At 39.1% G+C, this 23,100-nt stretch overlaps 1 protein-coding gene across 1 annotated transcript; it reads left to right on the top strand.

Moving 5' to 3' along the window:
- The first annotated feature begins 970 nt into the window (after positions 1-970).
- On the top strand, positions 971-4,235 carry LOC112742461 (uncharacterized). Its single transcript, XM_025791697.1, has 8 exons — positions 971-1,021; positions 1,142-1,405; positions 1,550-1,631; positions 1,761-2,081; positions 2,169-2,558; positions 3,215-3,459; positions 3,965-4,053; positions 4,166-4,235. Exons 1-8 carry the CDS (start codon positions 971-973, stop codon positions 4,233-4,235), a joined length of 1,512 nt encoding a protein of 503 aa, XP_025647482.1.
- The last annotated feature ends 18,865 nt before the right edge of the window (positions 4,236-23,100 follow it).

Genomic DNA, 23,100 nt, shown 5'->3' with positions numbered 1-23,100 from the left:
GAAGAGCAACCCGAGCACAATGAAGAAGCTTGGCCAGAAGACGAGGATGACAACCTAGAAAGCTCCTTACGGCCGAGGCGATGAATTTCGTGTTGCCCAGGAGGTTCACTCTGACGACCACCCTAACCCCCTATGATGGGCTAGGTGCTCCGAAGAAATACAACAAAAGATTCACCTCCATAACGATAGTAAACGATGCATCTGATAAAGTTTTATGTCATTGTTTTCCATCTTACTTAGACGGTCCTACACTTGATTGGTTTTGTTCTTTGCTTGCAGGTTCTATTTCTCATTTTCGAGACCTATCAAAGCCCTTCAAATAGCATTTTGCTGGATTAGCCATCTATCTACATGACTCCGATTACTTGAACACATTTAAACAAGGCCAGCATGAAAGCCTCAGAGACTACATGACGTGCTTCACAAAGATAGCCACGAGTATACTCGATCTCCACCCTGAGGTGGAACTGCACGCAATAAAAAGTGGACTCCGACCTAGAAAATTCCAGGAGACCATTGCCGTGGCTAAACCTAAAACTATGGCCGAGTTTCGTGAAAAGGCGAAAGGTCACATTGACATCGAAGAACTCCGACAAGCTTGGAAAACAGAGAAACCACAATACAGAGACGACGACAAAGCACGAGATAGCAAGAAAAACTTCAAACCAACTCTCCGATATGAATCTTATACTCAGTTCAACACCAAGCGTGACGACATCATCAAGGAGATCTTGAATTCAAAATTGGATTAAACCACCAAGAAAAGCCGGTAGCTATCCAGATTCAAAAGGCGCAGACAGATCAAAATACTGTTCTTTTAATCAAAAGCACGGACACACTACTGACGAGTGTGTCATCGCCAAAGACCTTCTGGAGCGGTTAGCTCGGCAAGGTCATCTCGACAAGTATATCGGCGGCCACATACAACGACGCGCACTTCCCCCTGGTGACCAAAGCTCGGCAACACAGCATGGCCGAGATAAAGATCGATCGAACACCAACCCTCCCGACCAACCAAGACGTATTATTAATTGTATTTCTGGAGGTTTTGCAGGTGGAGGAGCCACAAGCTCGACAAGAAAGAGGGCTTTCCATAGAAGCCGATATACATCAACAGTAGACACCTCCACATTTTCCTCAGATAACATTCCAGACATCAGACCATAACACCAACGTAACAAAACTAGACGACCCGGTCGTGATTTCCTTGCAGCTCGGAGATCTCCTAGTCAAAAAGGTTTTACTGGACCCTGGGAGCAGTGCCGATGTTCTCTTTTACTCCACATTTCAGAAGATGAAATTGAGCAGCAACATCCTCCAACCTTCCACTGGAGACCTAGTCGGTTTCTCAGGTGAGAGAGTCCCGGTTATCGGCTCCGTGTGGTTACAAACCATACTCGGTGAGGTTCCCTTATCAAAAACTTCGGATAATCAATACTTAGTTTTTGACTGTTTTAGTCCTTACAATTTGATACTTGGCCGACCTTTCTTAAATAGATTCGGCGCCATTGTTTCTACAATTCATCTCTGTGTTAAGTTTTCTTTGCAGGATAATACAATTGCAACTATTCACACTGACGCCCGAGAGGCCAGAGAATGCTACAACAACAATTTTAAAAGACCTAACCAAAGTATTTAAGCTCATGTGCACAACATCGGCAACCAAGACGACCTACCAGCCCTGGTCAACCTTGATCCCAGGGCAGGAATCCTTGAACAACCAACCCCGACAGAAGACTTGCATAAAATCTATTTTGCAGATAACTCGGACAAGTTTACTTATGTCGGTTCCACAGTAAGCTCAGAAGAGAAGGCCTTATTCCAAGCATTTCTGCAACAAAATGCCGACTTATTTGCTTGGACCCCAGCTGACATGCCAGGCATTGACCCATCCATCATATCCCACAAGCTGGCATTAGATCCGTCTGTCCGACCTATAGCACAGAAAAAACGAAACCTCGGCCACAACCTAAAACAAGCTTCTCTGGAGAAAACCAAGAAGCTCATCAACACTGGCTTCATTCAGGAAATCAGGTTCACAACATGGTTGGCAAATGCCGTCATGGTGAAAAAACATAATGGTAAATGGCGCATGTGTGTTGATTTCACCGATCTCAACAAAGCATGCCCAAAAGACTCCTATCCCTTACCATCTATTGATTGCTTAGTTGATAATGCTTCTGGTTATCAAAAACTTAACTTTATGGCTGCATACTCTGACTATAACCAAATCCAAATGCATCCATCCGATCAAAATAAGACAACCTTTATTACTGAATATGGAAACTACTGTTATAAAGTCATGCCGTTTGGCCTTAAGAAAGCAGGTGTAACATATCAATGCCTAATGGACAAAGTATTCGCCCAACAGATCGGCAGGAACATTGAGGTCTACATTGAGGATATGGTCCCCAAAACAAAGATCGGCAACAACCACCTTGATGACCTTGCAGAAATCTTCGGTCAAATCAGAAAATACAACATGCGGTTAAACCCCGAGAAGTGCGCATTTGGCATACAAAGTGGCAAATTCCTCGGCTTCGTGCTCACTAGCCGAGGTATTGAGGCGAATCCAGAAAAGTGCCGAGCTGTTTTGGATATGACAAGCCCACAAACCATCAAAGAAGTACAATGGTTGATAGGGAGACTTGTTGCACTCTCTAGATTCTTACCATGCCTAGCTTCTAAATCTTTATGTTTCTTCCAAACTTTAAAAAAGAAAAAAGCTTTCCAATGGACCGATGAATGTGAACAAGCATTCACAACCATCAAAGAAACTCTTTCAAAACCACCAATTTTACAAACCCCCCCTCAAGGGGAACCATTATTCTTATATTTATCTGTGACTAACTGGGCTGTAAACTCCGCTCTTATTGCAGAAAGGCAAAAGTAGCAGTTGCCAATCTATTTCACCAGCAAAACACTACAGAATGCTGAACTTCGCTATCCGAGCATTGAGAAACTGGCTTTAGCTCTAGTCTTCTCAGCAAGAAGATTATGACCATACTTCCAGAGTCATGTCATCCATGTTCGGACGAATCAACCTTTGAGACAAGTCCTTCAGAAACCAGAACTGGCTGGCCGACTAGTAAAATGGTCAATCAAACTTTCCGAGTTCAACATCAGATACCAAGGACGATCATCTATCAAATCTCAATTCTTGGCTAATTTTATTGCCGAATTCACAGTAACCGACATCGCTGAAGTTCAACAGAATGGTCTTTGTATGTTGACGGCTCCTCTAACCCACAAGAGTGTGGTGCCGGGATCATACTCGATGATGGAAATGATAACGTCATTGAGCAATCACTTCACTTTTCCTTCAAGGCGAGCAACAACCAGAGTGAGTATGAAGCCCTTATTGCCGGCCTCAGACTAGCTTCCAATCTCAATATAGCCGAGCTTAAGGTATACTGTGATTCTCTACTAATTGTTCAGCAGGTAAACGAGCTGTACCAGGTAAAAGACCATTTATTATCTAAATACCTAGCAATTGTTCAAACTTTACTTTCAAAATTTCATAAATGTCAGATTGAACATATACCTCGGGAGAACAATAGCCGAGCTGACATTCTCTCTAAGCTCGCCAGCACCCAAACAAATAATTCATCTCTTCACCGATCTACCTTAGTTAAACCCAGTATAGAATTAACAGAAGTTCTAAGTGTAATGCAGGATGAAAATTGGCGAACACCATACATAAACTACCTTCGGACAGGAATCTTGCCAGGAGAAGTCGAAAAAATTCGGCACTTTTGCCGACAAGCGTCATTTTTTACAATTCATAATAATTGCCTATATAAACGAGGATTCTCTCGTCCTTTACTAAAATGTCTTTGCAGATCAGAAGCCGATCTTGTGCTTGACGAGGCACATGAAGGTATCTATGGTACACACCTCGGAGCTCGAAATCTGTCTTCAAATATCCTCTGAGCTGGCTTCTATTGGCCGATGTTGCAACAAGATTGTAAAACAAAAGTTAAAAGATGTGACAACTGCCAGAAACACAGTCCAATCACCCACCTTCCAGCCGAACTACTACACTGTTCCAAGGTAAGTTGACTGTTCAACCAATAGGGACTCGACATCCTCGGCCCTTTCCCCATGGCGGTCGGGCAGGTAAAATTTTTAATAACAGCAATTGATTACTTCTCAAAATGGATAGAGGCACAACCCTTAGCAAAGATCGCCTCACAAAAAATGATTTCCTTTGTCTGGAAGCATATTATATGTAGATTCGGCATACCTCAGCACATTATCACTGATAATGGACGCCAGTTTGTCCATAAAAAATTCATCTCCTTTTTGCAGAATTTAAAGGTCAAACAACATTTTTCATCAATAGAGCACTGACAAACAAATGGGCTAGCAGAAACTGCGAATAAGGTCATCCTACATGCCTTAAGGAAGAAACTCGACAACGCCAAAGGGCTTTGGGCCGAACTCATCCCAGAGATCATATGGGGATACAAGTATCCTATATATAAAAAATCAGTATCCTACAAGTACATCCTTCTATTCTTTGCACTTTAGCTAAAGAGTAATACAATCTTCTATCTTCCCAAATCTAAATTGATGTATCATCAATCCATCCTCAATATTAAACTAAAGTCCAAAAACGACAGTCTCAAAAGGCATGCTTACAGCAAGGCATACTATCACAACTCAAAATAACTGACAAAAAGCAATTCATGCAAACTAACTTCATATATTATCATGAATAAAATGCCTCTATCAACAAGGCATCTACAAAAACATTCAACCAAGGAACAACAAGTTTTTCAAACCAACAAACAAAATTCGAACAAAATAAATTAGCTATCTACTCAAACATTTTCAGCCTCTTCCTCGGCATCACCATCATCTTCAACCATGACTCCATCCCAAACTATCTTCCCCGGATCCATTTGAGAAAAATTGGCTCCTGGCATAAAAAACTTTGCCTGGATAGATGCTCGTTCAAACCCCTCCACAAAGGAGTCCAATATTTCTGTCATTTTGCTTTTTTTTAAAGCCTTCATTTGAGCAGTTACCTCAATCACCCTCGTCTCCATGCCTGTCAAGTCAGCCTCCTTTCTCCTCAAATAATCAACTTCCTTGGCCTAGTTCTCCTTCAATAACTTCAGCTCCCTCTCACTTGCACCTGACTTAGCTTCCAACTGAGAAATCATTGCCTTCTTTGACTCCAACTCCTCCTTCAACAAACTCAGATCTTCTGTATGACCAACCACCTTCTTATGCTTCAGCTTTTGGCTACGACCCAAACTAGCCAACCTCAAACCAAGAACCTAAAAACACAAATGACCAATACACAAAACTGTTCAGAAAATATACATATTGACAACCTAAATACTACCTTCATATACTGGCCAATAGCCATATCCCCGACCTCATTTGCCAAGCTCACATCTGTAGATGATTGGCAAACATCATCGGCTACGGCCATGAAAGGGATATCCTTACTCCAAACAGATAAGCCATCACTTTGATCAGTGGTGACATGAAGCTTTTTATGGTTATCCATAAAGTTATGAATTTTCTCAATAGGAAGATCGTCGCCATCATCATCCGATTCCCCGGATAGGTCGACCACATCCGTTTTTCTCTTCTTCAAAATGACCTTCTTCCTTCTCGGATGAGGTTGATTAATCTCTCCTGCACTAGTGGCGACTTTCTCCAGCTTAGAAGTTGATCCCTCTTTGTCTACATTTTTACTCCTAACCTGAGCCCTCCACGTAGCTGCAAAGACCCCAGGATATTTACCACCTACCAAAAATATCAAGAAAATTTTTTGTAAGGAAAATTGAATATCAAATGCGCAGAATGGCAAAAACACAGAATGGATACCTAAGTAATCCATCACAGCCTGTCTATTATCGTCCCATTGTAACAACTCAAAAATAAATATCAAGTCTTTTCGGTCAACAACTTCAACCAGATACTCAATCAGACACTCAACTCTCGGACTAATGGTTTTGAATCCGAGGATATTCTGAGGTTCCAAACACCACCACAAAGGAAACCTCTCACACAAGTCCTCGTCTAAATAAAAAGGAAAATCATCCTCAAAACTCCGAACTTTAAGGTACATCTCCTTAAAATTTTTAAACAAAGATTTGTACAGCTTGAAAATACCAAAACCCGACGAGCTATTCAGATTCACCCAACCACCCATCCACACCCCTTTCGCCTGAAACATCGTAAAGAACAACTCCAGTGTGGGTTTCTCCTCCAAATACTCCATTAACACTTCAAAACCTCGAAGGAAGGCCCAACCATTAGGATGAAGCTGAGACGTAGCACAATTCATCTGTTTCAAAACTTGGCATTGGAACTCCGAAAAAGGAAGCTTCACTCTCAACTCCTCTAAGATGCAACTATACATGTAGAAAAACTCAGAAGAATCACCTCTATGAAAACGCGATCATCCCCAGTGCAAGGTAGCAACTCCAAACGTAACCCAGAGCCTACTCTCATTACCTTTTACAAATCTATTTCTTTAATGGCATCAGAGTCACAAAACAAAGACACTCGACTACTAACATCTTCATTCACCCAATCATACGACCAATCTATCCTCTCCCTCTTATCCTTCTCAAACCTCATTGGCAACAAAATCAGAAACAGAGCAACAAACAAAGAAACTCAATGAAGAAGAAAGAAGAAGGAGGAAAATCTACCAAATACCTCTTTTACTCATTTTCTTTCCTCCGGAACCTTCACAACCAATTTTATCTCAAAACCTCAAAAATGATTTGGAATCCACACTATTGGTATTCCAATACAGTTACCAATGAGTTACAAAACCCCTTCAGTTCTACTAACCCACTTCTCAATCACATCAACCGTCCAGAGAAGCTTTGGAGATGACAACACACTTAATGCCATCATTACTTCTCTCTCTCTTCATTTAAAAATGTTTACTTTTAATGTTCATTTCTTTTATTAACTTTTTTTTAATAAAGCATCTTAAACTGAGGACTCCAGGTCTAACCCATTTGCCGAAGCTATGCACCCACTCAATCGCCGACTTATGCTTCATTCAAAGCTCAACCTGCTTCATTAAAACATACTTTCAGACTAAGCTTGGGGGCTATGGTCTGGACCGTTACAAGAATGACGTTATAAATCGACATTATACACCATAACTCGGCAATATACGTTATCACTCGGCAATACGTTATAACTCGGCTTAACGAACTACATCCTGAGAATCATAACGTCAGATCAAATATCATCGCCTATTGAGACCTAATAACTATACATCAATTCAGGCGATGAACACTAATATAACCGACCTTTTTGCTCCACTTATAAAGGTACGTTATTTTATCCTTAGGGGGACACATTGAATTCTCAATACTAACTTAAGCTTCGAAGCGCCTTTGCAGGTACACTCCCCCTTTGTTTCTTGTTCACACTCTGCACGATTGGACATCTCACAAGGCGTGAAGCTCGGACTTTCTTAAAGCTCATAGATCGGCCCCGAAGATAACAACTCGACGCCGACTCCCAAGAGCCGAGCTCCGCTCCAGGTATCCATACAGGAACACCAACTATCGGACCTCTATAACATTTTAAGGTTGGAAAAGTATAGATAGGTGAACAATGAGGTTAAAAAAGTAAATTAATCTCAAGTTTAATTAGTTATGAATAATTAATATCTAATAATAATTAAATTTAAAGTTTGTTATTTATGTTATTCAAAAAAATTATTGATTACCTAGCATACATTTTAAGATTTTAAAAGAAATCATTTATGATGCCGTGTTTGATTTTTTTTTTCTATTTAATTATGCTTATTTAAAATATTTTGCATAAATGTGTCTATCATTGTTATCCAAAAAATATAAAGATGATTTCTTTTATGTTATCCTCTCTAATGTCAAAGATAATCAAAATCGGGTACATATTTCTAACATATTAAATACTATGAACATGGATAAAAATACACCAAAATTAATATAATGTGGAGTATCAGCGTAATTAGCAAAGCAAACTATATATGCAGTAATACTGTGCATATAAACAGTACTATATATATAATTACAATAATATTAAAAAAATAAAAAATAATTAAATTTTATTTTATTTAATATTTATTAATTATTATAATAATTATAATATTAAATAAGATAAATTTTTATTGATTTAATTGATTTTAATTAATTTCTTTTGGTTATCAAATATTTTCGATATAAATAATAACTTATTCGTATTATGTCAGAAACAAAATAATATCTTCAATTTAACGCGAAAAATTTTAATATAGTGCGATCATAATAAAATATTATTTTACTATATTTTGTAGTTGATATGACTGTTATATATCAGTCAAATGTTATAACTCAACTCTATACGTTATAACTTACTCAGGTGTTATAACTCGGCTCTACATACCAAAACGTATATTATAACGTTCTGATATGATATTATTCTCTTTTAATAAAATTATTCCTAAAACATAACTGTCAATATCTCACCTCACATATAAAAGAGGTAAGACACTTTATCAAGTATATGATCATATTTTACACATTGATTAACTTGAGCGTCAGAGTGCCTTTTGTATGTACCTCCCTCATTTGTTCTTTCTGCATTAAGACATATCTCTTCTCAGATAAGAAGCTCGGAGTTAAGATAAGAAGCTCGGAATTGACTGCCAAGAGGACGAGCTATACCCAGTCAATCCAAGCAAGAACAATTGGCGCCCATCATGGGGCTGAAGAACTAAAAATCTCTTTTTCCTTTAAACCTCAAAATTTTTTTATTTTCCTATGCCTGATCAACCTCCTCCAACATCTTCTGAGATTCTTCGGATGGTGACCGAGTTACAACAGGCTAATCAATGCATGGTGGAAGAGAACTAGAGAATGGAGAACCAAATAGTCGAGTTAACCAATGCTCGGATCGAAAATAATGATGGACACAATGAGCAACAGGAGGATGAGGAAGACAATTCTGATCCAATACACGTCTCAGAAACTCAACGGTGCGAAGAAGATCCACAAGCCAATGATGGCAATGAGTTAGACAATGCCATTGGTCCATTCACGGCTGATGTTATGAATTTCCAAATGCTCGTGAGGTTCACTTTGCCGATGACTTTAACTCCTTATGATGACTTGGGCAATCCAAAGAAGCACTTCAAGAAATTTTGATCTATAATGATAGTAAATAGTGCTTCTGACCCTATTTTATGTCGTTGTTTTTCTATCTTTTTAGATGGTCCTGCACTTGATTGGTTTTGTTCTTTGCCTGCAGATGCTATTTCTTGTTTTCAAGAATTGGTGAAACTATTTGAAGATCAATTCGCTGCATCTTCTATTTATCTCCATGATTATGACTACTTGAACACAATCAAGCGAGGACAAAATAAAAGTCTGAGAGACTATATTATTCGTTTCATGAAGGTAGCAATAACCATTCCAGATCTCCATCCCGAGGTACATTTACATACCATCAAAAGTTGACTTCGGCCAGGAAAATTCCAGGAAGCAATCACAGTAGCAAAGCCAAAAATACTCGTCGAGTTTCGCGAGAAGGCCAAAGGCCAAATAAAAATTGAAGAACTCCGTCAAGCTCGAAAATAAAAAAAGTCCCACAATAACAAAGACGAGGATAAATTTCGGGATAATAAGAAGACCTTTAAATTAACTCCCCGTAATAACTCCTATACACAATTCAACACTAAGAGGGAGAAGATAATCAAACAAATCCTAAATGCAAAACTCATCAAGCCTCCTCAAAAAGCCAATAATTACCAGGACATGAAGAATGTGGATAAATCCAAATACTGTATTTTTCACCAAAAATATGGTTACACTACTGATGAATGTGTCATAGCCAAAGACCTATTAGAGCGACTAGCCCAACAGTGCCATTTGGATAAGTACATCAGCGGCCATATTTAAAAACGCACAACACATACTGCTGACCATTTCTCTGCAAGACAATATTCTCAAGACAAGGAGAAGACCACTTATACTCACCCTGACCAACCACGGGGAGTCATTAACTGCATATCTGGAGGTTTCGCTGGTGGAGGGACCTCAAACTCTGCCCGAAAACATACATATCGAGCTATGCTCTCAGTGGAGGACACTTTTAATGAATCCCAGCCTCCTCCTCATTTTCCAAAAATGATGTTCCAGCTGTCTAACTTCAACACAAACACCACCAATCTAGATGATCCAGTTGTTATTTCTATCCAATTGGGAGACTTATTAGTACGTAAAGTATTGCTTGATCCTGGAAGCAGTGCAGACGTCCTATTTTACTCTACATTCCAGAAAATGAAGCTCAGCAATAACATACTCCAACCTTCCACTGGAGATCTGGTGGGGTTCTCAGGTGAATTTGGAATTTGTGTGGTTACAAACCACACTGGGTGAGCATCCTTTAGCCAAAACTTCTGATGTTCAATATTTGGTTGTTGATTGTTTCAGTTCTTACAATTTAATACCTGGCCGACCTTTTCTAAATAAGTTCGGCGCTATTGTATCTACAATTCATCTCTGTGTCAAATTTTCTGTGCAGGATGACCTCATTGCAACTATTCACAGTGACCATCGTGCGTGCTACAACATCAACTTAAAATCGACAGTCTCAAGCTGAGCTATAGGCGTACAAGTAAACGCTGTCCAGAATTCTAACAAGCTCCCAGCATTAGCCAACCTTGATCCAAGTGCCGAGCTCCTTGAACGACCAACATCAATAGAGGAATTACAAAAAAATTATTTAACTAATGATCTAAATAAATTATTTAGCTTCAAACCGCACTTACCTCTACTCTCACTGGTCTCACCTCTACTCTCCAAGCTCTTATATCCCGTGTGGATCTACATAATGATCTCTCCATCTCACCACCACCCTCCGTGAAAGAATACCCATATCCATCAATCCAAGAGCAACACGATCTCTATTATGCTAGTGACATGGAACAAAAGAGAAGGGATCGTCTTAGGGACTTAATGGATCGGATTCACGTATCCATACTTCAAGAGAAGCAAGAAGAGGCCCAAAATGTGGAGGAGGTAGAGGCCCTTGAAGATAAAGGAATAGTTGAAGAATTTGGGGAGGTTGAACAAGAGGGAAGTTTCATCATTGAAGACAACTCTACACCAAGTGACAATAAAGATCTTGTTGAAACTTCTTCCATCGGATGTGAAACCAGTGTTGAGGAGGAATGTACACACCCTCCAACACATGACTTGATCAATGAGGAAGAGTTGGAAGAAGTTAACAAGAAAGTGGGAATTGAAGAAAGTTGTTAAGAGGTGGGAGGCATCAAGGAGGAGTTTGATTTTGTACTAGAGCAAGTGGAGAAAGCTAAAATTATCGAAGAAGAGGAAGTGGTTGAAGACTTAGGAGATGCAGAACCTCCATGGGAAACTCAAGTCATAGAGCCTCCTTCCAAGACGTTTGAATTTGATGTGAGGAGGATGTACAACCTCCAAGGCATATCATGGTTGAAGACTTTGAGGAGGTTGATCATGAGATGGATTCAATAATTGATGAGTTTTTATCTACAATTGAATCCTCTCCCATTGGACTTGAAGAAGAGGTTAATGTTGAAGAAGCTTGTCATCATTAAAGAGGAACCCAAGAGAGTGACGCATACAGCAGGGTCGCCATTGGAGACACCTTTCCCGAAGCCATCACCATCCGTCCTTTCGTTCAAGCGGGTAAATCTCTTCCCCTTAAGCTTTAATATCTCGCTTGCATACGGTTTGCTTGAGACGGATAGACAACTTAGAGATCTTTGTGGTTTTAAGAGCAAATGGGGGATGGTTAGTGGTTGGCAATACAATCCTAGGTTCATTATGGTTGGATGTTCAAGGTCTAATTGCATTGGTTGGTATAGTTCTCAATTAATTGGGTCTAGGAAGTTGTTGGGATGTCTCAGTGAGAATTCGGATTGCTTGCCACCCGGTTGGAACAATGATGATCAACTTAAAGCAGGTGTAGAAACAATATTTGGGATCCCGGCATACAAGAGGATCAACTTTGGGAGCTCAAAGCTTGTGAAGAACTTCATCAAGGCTTGGTTAATTCACTTGGAAATATTGGAGCTTTTTGAAAGTCCAAGCATTGGTGGAAGTTTCAAGATGAGTTCAAGCACAAGCCACCATGACAAGGAGCTCCCCAAATGTCCAACTTAAGGACAATAACTAAAAGTGCTAGGTGGGAGACAACCCACCATGGTATGATCTTCCTTTTCTATAGTTTTTTATTATTTATTTATTTGCTTATCCTTGTTTCATTACATGTGTGTGATCCTTTTCAATTCTGCATATTTGCCTGTTTTCATGTTTTTTTAAAAAAAGGCATCTCACGCGTGTGCATGGCCGACGCACAAGCCTCATAGTGAATGTTGCTCTTTGGTACATTTTCCCGAGAGTTGTGCTGAAACCATGCGGGAGGGGTGCCAAGCGCACAACCACACCCACGCGTGCGCGTCGCTGACGCGTACGCGTCAATTGCATTTCTGGCTTTCCACGCATGAGCGTGGGCGACCCTTACGCGTTGTTTCTTCATGCCATCTATGGTACAGCGAACAGAGAGTTGCGCTGCCGTTGTGCGAGTATTGTGCGAGGAGTACAATTCACATCCACGCGTACGCGTGGGCAACGCGTACGCGTCATCTCCTCAATCTGCAACCCACACGTACGCGTGGGTGACGCTTACGCGTCGCATCCTGTTTTCCATCCTACTCCTTTCTTCTCTCCTTTCTTATTCTTCCCTCTTCCTTTTTCACTTTCTTCTCCTCCTTTCTCATCTTTATTCTCTTTCATTCTCTTTTACTTATTGCATTTGCATACTTTCATTCATTGCATTTTAACTTTGTGCATATTTTTATTTTCTTTTCTAAATTTGCTATTCTTTTTCTTTGGTGTTTAATTTTCTACTCAACTTTTGAAAATCTCTTGGATCGTTTTGGTGCCTAGTGACTTGTTTTCCATTGTTGGGTGATATTATTTATAGTTCAATACTACAATCCTCTCTCCCTCCCCTTTTGCATTGATATGAACTTATATTGTCTTTCATGACCCACTCTCTCTCCCTCATTGTTGCAATTCTCGCACAATTGAGATGCCCTTTGCTTACATTGTTTTCTCACTTACATGTTATAGCTACCATGTAGTTGAGAACCTTATTATTATTTGGCATTAGCCCACCCGTATTTTATTTGTTTTCATCTCTTTGTTGTGGGCTATTCTTCTTTTTTTTTTCTTCTTTCTTTGTTGTAGCAACCCGTCCACTTGCACATCTCTGAATGCACCGAGGACGGTGAAATCTTTAAGTGTGGGGAGGTCGATACCGACTTCCGTGGGTAACTACTTCCTTTTCCAACACCAATGTTTAATTAGTTAGTTGTTGCATTTGCATGTTTGATTCATGTTTGTTAGATTTTGTGCATATTTTACCACTACTTGGTTAAAGTGATAAATTCTTTTTCAAGACACTATTTTATAGCATTTCACTAATTTGAATGAAAACTTTTGTTAAACTTGTTTGAAGATATTTAATTTGGAACATGGTTTTAGAGCTCGAACAAACAAAACCAGTGAGATTTTGAACCTATTTGATTGGTTGCATTTTATCAACCAGTATTCTATTTTGGTGTGTGTTGTTCTCTCTAAAATTGTGATCTTTGTCTTGCCTGATTCTATATTTCCATTTTTTTGATGTATGCATGCACTTATGCGATTGATGCCTTGTTTCACTAAGCTCACATACCCATATGGCCTTACCCTTTCATTATCCTTTGCAAACCAATGTTGAGCCTATTTTACCCCATTTGTTCCTTACTTTAGCACATCATTAACTCTAAGCGAAAAACAATAATGTCCTTAATTTGAATCCTTGGTTAGCTTAGACTAGTGAAAGTGTTCATGAATTAAGTGTGGAAAAATTGGGTTTGGAAACGTTTGGTTTGGGAATTGGGTGTTGTATATTTTTGGTTTATTTGTGAAAAAGATAGTTAAGCACATATTCTTGCATTCAATACCTTAATCATATGTATTGAGAAGAACAAAAGAAAAGAAAAAAGAAAAGAGAAAAAGAAAAAAAATAATAAAAGGGGACAAAATGTCCCAAAGTAAATGGTGGTAGCAATGCATATGAGTTGTACTCAAAATTGTGATGCATGAATATGTGAAAAACATAGTTAATGGGTAGTTAGATTCTATATTCTGATTACATGAATTGTCTTAAGTTAGGTGGGAAGTTTGGGTTAATCAAGGATTCAGATTTTAGTCCACTTGACCAAATACATTCCTACCTTGACCCTAACCCCATTACAACCCTCAAAAGGCCTCTTGATATGTGTACTCATGCATTAAAGTTTTGTTGATTGGTAGAATAAGAGCAAGCCTTAGAAAGCAAGGTTAGTAGAGAATTGAGAGCATATTAGAGTGTATACACTTTCGGTGAGGGTTCGATGCTCGATTCTTTGTAACCGGCTTTCACGAGATTTCTTCTTGCAAGTCTAATTATACTTTATTTTATGATTTGAATTAGTGAGATCCAATTTATATTTGTTCTTGGAGAATTTATTTACTTTTAACCAAGTACGTAAAAGCATTTTTCATTTAGTTGCATTCATAGAGATAGGTTGCATTTCATAAATTCTACTATTCCTCTTCACTCCTTATAGCTTCTCTTGAGCTTAGCATGAGGACATGATAATGTTTAAGTGTGGGGAGATTTGATGCACCACTATTTCGTGGTACATTTTAGGCTGAATTGAGTGGATTTTATCCATTATTCTCACACTTATTCATAGAATTTGCATGTTTTACATTTTCCTTCCTAATTTTGTGCTATGATTGAAAACATGATTCTTTGGCCTTAAATTTTCTAATTTTAATCCTCTCTTATTACCATTCGATGCCGTGATATGTGTGTTAAGTGATTTCAGATTTTCCAGGGCAAGAACGGCTTAGAGGATGGAAAAGAAGCATGCAAAAGTGGAAGGAACATAAGAGATTGAGGTTTTGAGAATCTAGTAGCGACGCGCACACGTGGATGACACGTACGCGTAACTGGTGCAAGAGGCAAGCGACGCGTACGCGTGACCAGAAATTGTTCAGCGACGCGTACGTGTGACAAAGTGTCACATGTTGTAGATATCAGAATTCGCTGGGGGTGATTTCTGGGCTGTTTTTGGCCCAGTTTCAAGCCCAAAAATACTGATTAGAGGCTGCAGAGTAAAGCTGGAAGGGGAGAATCATTCATTTAACACTTTGAAGGTTATGGTAGGCTTAGAGAAGGGGGGTTGAATCTATGCCTTCCTTTTAAGTTGCTGTTATTATTCTTTTTAAACAAACTTTCAATTCTGATTCTATTTGTACTCAGCAGCGGAAATTTATGAGACAATTTATTTTTGTCTCATGAATATCAGAAAATAGAACACAGCAGAGAAGAGAAAAGCTAACACCAGCATGTATCCTGGTTCGGTTGCCTTGTGCTATGCAACCTACGTCCAGTCTCCTCCACAACTATGGAAGAATTTCACTATAGTTAACAATATTACATACACCAATTTCACAGGATTGACCCAATCCTTTCACACTCAAGTTCTAACCTAACTTGACATTGGCTATGCTAATACCTAACTATTCCTCTTAGTGCTAACCCAACTAAGAAAGGGATACCTTACAGGTACAAGATACAAGACACTTAATCAACCTAAAGAAATCTGAAATAAACTCTAGGCTTCTCTCTCAAGTGTTTCTCTCAGCCTTTTTCCACTCATGGCTTTTTCATAATCTTTCTCACAATGCATTTTCTCACAAGAAATTACAGAAAGATAAACTTAGAAAAGCACATTACAATCAGTAAAACATGAAGGAGATTGACTTCATCAGCAGCCTCTTTGCTATGTGCAAAACCAGATTCGCAAACCTCAGATGCAGTTCTTCAGTATTGGCCGAATGCTTCTTTGAAAGAAAGCATTATCCAAGTAGAGGAAATTCTTAACAGAACACTGTTCTCACACTCTGGTTTTCTCTCCTTAGTTTCTGAATGAACAGCAAACCTCTTTTATCTCCTTGCATGTTGCTTGGTTCTTCTTCCAAGGTCAACACCTTGAGCCTTGAGCTTCACCAACCCACAGAATCACTTTTTTCTCCTTAATCCTCATAGTAGAAACTTTCCTTCTGACTTCTTCAGCTTGACCGAAAGCCATAAAGCAACAACCATAGAGATCTTCTCATGGTCAACTTGATCTAAGCCCTTGAAAACCAACTTGGTCTCCAAGTCTTGTTTAAGACCGTAGATACACAGCAGAGAAGAACATAAATCCTCTTTCCCTTGTATCCCATTTTGGATAGAGTAGAGAGTTGGGAAGAAGAGATGAAACCGAGTTGCATGTATGAGAAAAAGATTTACCTATAACCTAAGCTTGATTTGGTTTGGATTTGTTGAGATGACTTCTGCCTTTCAAGCTTAGTTTCTCTTTCTTGCTTCTTTGGTGACTATCTTGGTGAAGAAGCTCTTTCTCTCTTTCTCTTTCTTACTTTTCTGAAGCTGATTTGACTTGGTTAGAGAGAGATGAACGTTGCTTTTGGTTAAGCAAAAGAGAGGGATTTGCATTTCTGAAACCAGATCGGGCTTGGATCGAGTATTGGTAAGCATGGCCCGATTTGATTTCTTTGGCTTCTTTCTTTGCTTTTCCTTGGGCTCTTAATTTTGCTTTCAGCCCAATATCCTTGCTGATTGCTTTCTATTCCATTTGGGCTATTAACATTTGGCCTGCAACAATAAACAATTAGTTAACAAGAAGATATAAATAATCAACACTAATTATTTATTTTGCCCAAAAATAATGTTTGTCATCACTAATTGATTTAGTTAATTTCTTAACTCAACAATCTCCCCCTTGATGACAAACATGATTTAATTAATAATCAAAAGAAGTTGAGTTTGAGTAAGGTTTAGAAACTCCCTTTGAATGATGTCGCTTGCTAATATGTTGCTCCCCCTTTCCTTTTCAATAGTAGCTCCCCCTGAATTTATGCTCTTTCTTTTTTGTTCCTGTTTACATTAAGCTTAAAAGGAGCTATTCAAGATGTAACTTGACTAAGGGATTCTATATAACCAGCAACATAGATTTAGCCCAGTATTTCTTATTATGACAGCAGTAAAAGCATATTGTAAAACAAAAGCAATTTGCAAAACAAAGTTCAGTTCTAATCAGAAAAATCAGCAGCAGTATAAGGCAATATCAATCAACTGAATCAACTTTTAATAGCTATTACTCCCCCTTTTATCATCAAGGGCGGATAATAAGCAAGATCAACAAAAACAAAGTCTTGCATCCTGCAGAAAAGAGTTAGTCCATAGTGCAAAGTACTGACTAAACTACCAAAGGTGCAGCAATATCTAGATTTATTACAGTCATCCAAAGTGAAACAGTTCAAAAGTAGCTAAAGAAACAGAATTCATGAGACAAAAAGAGAGCGGCAGCAGCAGTTTTATGAGATAAATCCTAGGCATCAGAACCATTCCCCTCTGAAGTAGCTTCCTCTTCAACATCAGTGGCAATGTCTTCATCATTGTGAAGGTTTTCAATGAAGGTCATGAGCACAACCTCCCTGTCCTTTGATTTTCTCAGAAAGTTCTCATGCTTGCTAGCTAGCTTCCTTTGTTCCTTGCTTATGGCAATCATGTGATTTGATTGGGAAACAAACACTTGAGCAACATCCTTGACCATATTCAGCAGAGCAGATTTCTTCCCAGTGGAGATGGAAGTACCCTCGGTGGAAGAAGGAGGATAGTCATCTAGAATGAACTCTTCATCATCATCATCTAGAACCACTCTCTCAGATCTAGTTGGTCCTTTTTACTGTTTCACTGAACCACCCCCTTTTAGGTATGAATGTCTATTTTCATAATCCTCATTTGACAGGTCAACACCAAAATTCTCAAATATGCAAGTTAAAAACATGCCATAAGGTAGTGCTTTATCTTTTACACTTCTAACAGAATCAAACATGTATCTATCCATCAAGTAGGCAAAAGAGATTTCTGTTTTAGTGATTAGGGCATACAAAACAAGTGTGTCAGTGTAAGAAACCCTTTGATATGAACCACTTTGAGAAATCATGATGTGGTTGACAATACAGTGCAACTGAGCACGTTCATATCCTAGGGCTTTGTGAGTGGGTATGATGCCATCAATTAAGGAAACATGTTCACAAATGTGAGCCAGAGCATCATGGTAAGAGATACCAACACCTTCATCCCACTTCACAGATGTATAAGCACACGGCCCAACATCAGTGTACTTCAAGGAATCACTGATAGTTTCATTATTCAAGATAATGTCTCTACCCTTAACATAAGAATGCACACTTCTTTCATGGTAAGTCATGTTTGCATAAAATTCTTTGACTAACTGAGGATATATAGGTTTTTTTATTTTGAAAAGGTGATTCCAGTCTAAAAACTCCAAATTTTCAACAAAAGGAAAACCTTTCTTTTTCAAATCAGGTAAATCAGCAAGAAAAGATGGACATAGAGTACGATACTGAATAACTCCCTCATAAAAATCGTGGTTCATGGCAGATTTGAAACGATGGGGGTTATAGTCTGAGTGAGATGTCATGTAGTGTGATTTGTGAGCAAAAGGATCAATGTCTGGTTCTCTAACATATTTGAGAGGGCGATGAGGGTTACTGGTGCACGAAATTGTGATCTCCAGGCTCGAATAAATCCTGGTAATGGCTCCAAAGCTTGGTGCTCTGATCTTAATTCATAATTGTCACAACTTCGATACAACTAACCAGCAAGTGCACTGGGTCGTCCAAGTAATACCTTACGTGAGTAAGGGTCGAATCCCACGGAGATTGTTGGTATGAAGCAAGCTATGGTCACCTTGTAAATCTCAGTCAGGCAGATATAAAGTGATGAAGATGTTTTCGAATTTAATATAATAGAATAGGGATAGAGATACTTATGTAAATCATTGGTAGAAATTTCAGATAAGTGAATGGAGATGCTTTCGTTCCTCTGAACCTCTGCTTTCCTGCTATCTTCATCCAATCAGTCTTACTCCTTTCCATGGCTAGCTTTATGCAAGGGCATCACCGTTGTCAGTGGCTACATCCCCTCCTCTCAGTGAAAGATATGCTCACATGCTCTGTCACAGCACGGCCAATCATCTGTCGGTTCTCGATCATGCTGGAATAGGATTCACCCTCCTTTTGCGTCTGTCACTAACGCCCAACAATCGCGAGTTTGAAGCTCGTCACAGTCATTCAATCATTGAATCCTACTCAGAATACCACAGACAAGGTTTAGACCTTCCGGATTCTCTTGAATGCCGCCATCATTCTAGCGTACGCCACGAAGATTCTGGTTAGGAGATCTAAGAGATATTCATTCTAGCTTATTTCATGTAGAACTGAAGTGTTTGTCAGGCACGCGTTCATAGGGGAGAAGGATGATGAGCGTCACACATAATCATCACCTTCATCATGTTCTTGGGTGCGAATGGATATCTTAGAAGCGAAATAAGAAGAATTGAATAGAAAACAGTAGTAATTGCATTAATCTTTGAGGAACAGCAGAGCTCCACACCTTAATCTATGGAGTGTAGAAACTCTACCGTTGAAAATACATAAGTGAAGGTCCAGGCATGGCCGAGATGACCAGCCCCCAAAACGTGATCAAAGGATCATAAGGTAATCCAAAGATGCCTAATACAATAGTAAGAGGTCCTATTTATAATAAACTAGCTACTAGGGTTTACATGAGTAAGTATTTGATGTATAAATCCACTTCCGGGGCCCACTTGGTGTGTGTTTGGGCTGAGCTTAAGTGTAGCACGTGCAGAGGCCATTTGTGGAGTTGAACACCAGTTTCTGTGCCAGTTTGGGCGTTCAACTCTGGTTTTGGATCCTTTTCTGGCGCTGGACGCCAGATTTGGGCAGAAGGCTGGCGTTAAACGCCAGTTTACGTCGTCAATTCTTGGCCAAAGTATAGACTATTATATATTGCTGGAAAGCCCTGGATGTCTACTTTCCAACGCAGTTGGAAGCGCGCCATTTCGAGTTCTGTAGCTCCAGAAAATCCACTTTGAGTGCAGGGAGGTCAGAATCCAACAGCATCAGCAGTCCTTTTTCAACCTCTGAATCTGATTTTTGCTCAAGTCCCTCAATTTCAGCCAGAAAATACCTGAAATCACAGAAAAATACACAAACTCATAGTAAAGTCCAGAAATGTGAATTTAACACAAAATCTATTAAATACATCCCTAAAAGTAACTAGATCCTACTAAAAACATACTAAAAACAATGTCAAAAAGCGTATAAATTATCCGCTCATCAGTTACCTCTTTGTGAGCGCACAAGAACAGACCTTGACTTAGGTTTTGTAGTCTCAGGAACAGGTTCTTCAACAGCAGGACGCTTACCCTTGGATGAGCCAGGTTTTGAAGAGCTTGGTTTGGATGGCGTTGCCTTAGGTGGTGGCGTCGGTTTGGCAGGAGCAAGATATCTTGGAGTGTTTTTGGTCTAAGCCATGGGGTCACAGCGAGGAGGAGAGGTAGGAGGAGAAGGAGATGGAGTAAAGGTTCGGTCTTGGGAACGAGTGGAAGGCTTTGAGGGAAGCTTGTACACTTTTTCACGAGGAGGCCTTTTAGCAATGGTCTTCTTCCTCATTTGGTTGGTTTCAGTCTTTTGAGGAGAGAGGCAGTGAAGTGAGTGGGAAGAAACCGAAGAGTTTGAGGAGAAGTTATGAAGGGAAGAGAGGGAGTGTTGGTAACCGTACCCAAAAGTAGATTTCCAAAACCATGCAACTGCATCACCATTTGAAAAGACATGAACTCATAAAAGAAAGATTTTATTTGATTTTAAAATAAAACTGGAAATTAATTTTAAATTTTGAGAAACAATAAATCAAACTGAAAATCTTTTTGGATCAAAAACATTAAATGAAAATCCTTTCAAAAAATTAAACACACAGCCCAAAAAAAAATTAACAACCAAACAGAAATTTTAACATTCATATTAGGGCCCAGAGATGGTTGGATTTAAGGAAACACACTGGACCACTCTAGATCTGATATTTAAGGTTGGCCCAAATCATTTTTCACTTGGAATAAGCCCAGATCACGCTGATTAAGGGGAACGTTTATCACCTGTCCAGAATTGTCTCATACCTGTTTATGAGACAAAAAGCTCCAGCAAATACATCAGCATTTTTCAAATAAAGAATCATAACTCAAAATTCCTAGACAAGTCCTAAGCATGTAGAATCTATCCTCAGCTAGTGGTTTTGTGAATATATCTGCTAATTGCTCCTCTGATTTAACAAATTGAATACTAATATCCCCCTTTTGGACATGTTCTCTTATTGAGTGAAATTTCACTTCAATATGCTTAGTCCTAGAGTGCAAAACTGGATTTTTAGAAATATTAATGGCACTCATATTATCACACATTAAGGGAATATTTTCAGCATTTAATTTGTAATCAGCAAGCTGTGTTTTTAACCATAAAAGCTGAGAACAACAAGAAGAAGCAGCTATATACTCAGCCTCTGCAGTGGATAGGGCCACTATTGGTTGCTTCTTACTTGACCAAACATTTAAGGACTTCCCAAGGAAGCAACATAAACCAGAAGTGCTCCTTCTATCAACTCTATCACCAGCAAAATCTGCATCACAATAACCAACTGCAGAAAAATCATCAATCTTAGGATACCAAAGACCAAAATTGGATGTGCCATGAACATATCTAATGATCCTTTTAACTGCAGAAAGATGTGACTCTTTAGGTTTGGATTGGAACCTAGAACACAATCCAACACTTTGCATAATATCGGGCCTAGAGGAAGTTAAGTACATAAGAGAGCCAATCATTCCTCTATACCTAGTCTCATCAACATCTTTCTCAGTTTCTCCCTTATCTAATTTAGAACTAGGATGCATGGGAGTTCCCATGGGTTTGGCATTTTCCATACCAAATTTCTTAACTAATTTCTTGGCATACTTTTCTTGATGAATGAAAATACCTTTTTCAGTTTGTTTAATTTGCAGCCCAAGGAAGAAATTAAATTCACTCATCATACTCATGTCAAATTCACTTGTCATGAGTTTTCCATATTCAGAACAAAGGGATTCATTGGCTGATCCAAAAATAATGTCATCAACATATATTTGGACTAGAATAAAAGAATCATTAGAGTTCTTGATGAATAGAGTTGTGTCAGTGGTGCCTCTTTGAAAACCATTTTTCAAAAGAAAAGAGCTAAGTCTCTCATACCAAGCTCTAGGAGCTTGTCTTAAACCATAGAGAGCTTTAGATAATTTGAAAACATGGTCAAAATGATATTTATTTTCAAAACCAGGAGGCTGCTCCACATACACCTCTCTATCTATCACACCATTCAAAAATGCACATTTCACATCCATTTGATATAATTTAAAACCATAAAATGCAGCATAAGCTAAGAGAAGTCTAATGGCTTCCATTCGGGCAACAGGGGCAAAGGATTCATCAAAGTCTATTCCTTCTTCTTGGTCATATCCTTGTGCCACTAGCCTTGCCTTGTTTCTTGCAATGTTACCATCTTCTCCCAACTTGTTCCGAAAAATCCACTTGGTGCCGGTCACTTTCTTTCCACTTGGCCTTGGAACCAAAGTCCATACTTGGTTCTTTTCAAACTCAAGAAGCTCATCCTCCATAGCTTTAACTCAAGAAGGGTCACTAAGTGCTTCCTTGATGTTTTGAGGCTCTATTTGTGAAAGAAGGGCAATGTTTGATCCTTCATTTGCCTTTCTAGTGGAAGACCTTGTTTGTACTCCATGAGATACGTCCCCAATGACAAATTCCTCAGGATAATTCTTCAAGAATCTCCATTCACGAGGTCTGGTGGACTTGGAGGCAGATTCAGTCACCAAGGGATTCTGAACGCTGCTGGCTGCAGGATTTCCTTCAGATTCATGAGACAAAATTGAATTGTCTCTTGAATTTTTAGCATTAGCAGTTTCTGGTTCAGCTTGTCCAGAATTTTCTTTTTCATGATTTTGAGCAGCTTCATCTTCCTTTTGAGCTTGATTTCCTGTACCACAATCTTCCAAAATGC

The sequence above is a fragment of the Arachis hypogaea genome, chromosome 14 (assembly GCF_003086295.3).
Source record: "Arachis hypogaea cultivar Tifrunner chromosome 14, arahy.Tifrunner.gnm2.J5K5, whole genome shotgun sequence".
Classification (NCBI taxonomy): Eukaryota; Viridiplantae; Streptophyta; class Magnoliopsida; order Fabales; family Fabaceae; genus Arachis; species Arachis hypogaea.
This window is presented reverse-complemented; position numbering and strand designations above follow the sequence as displayed.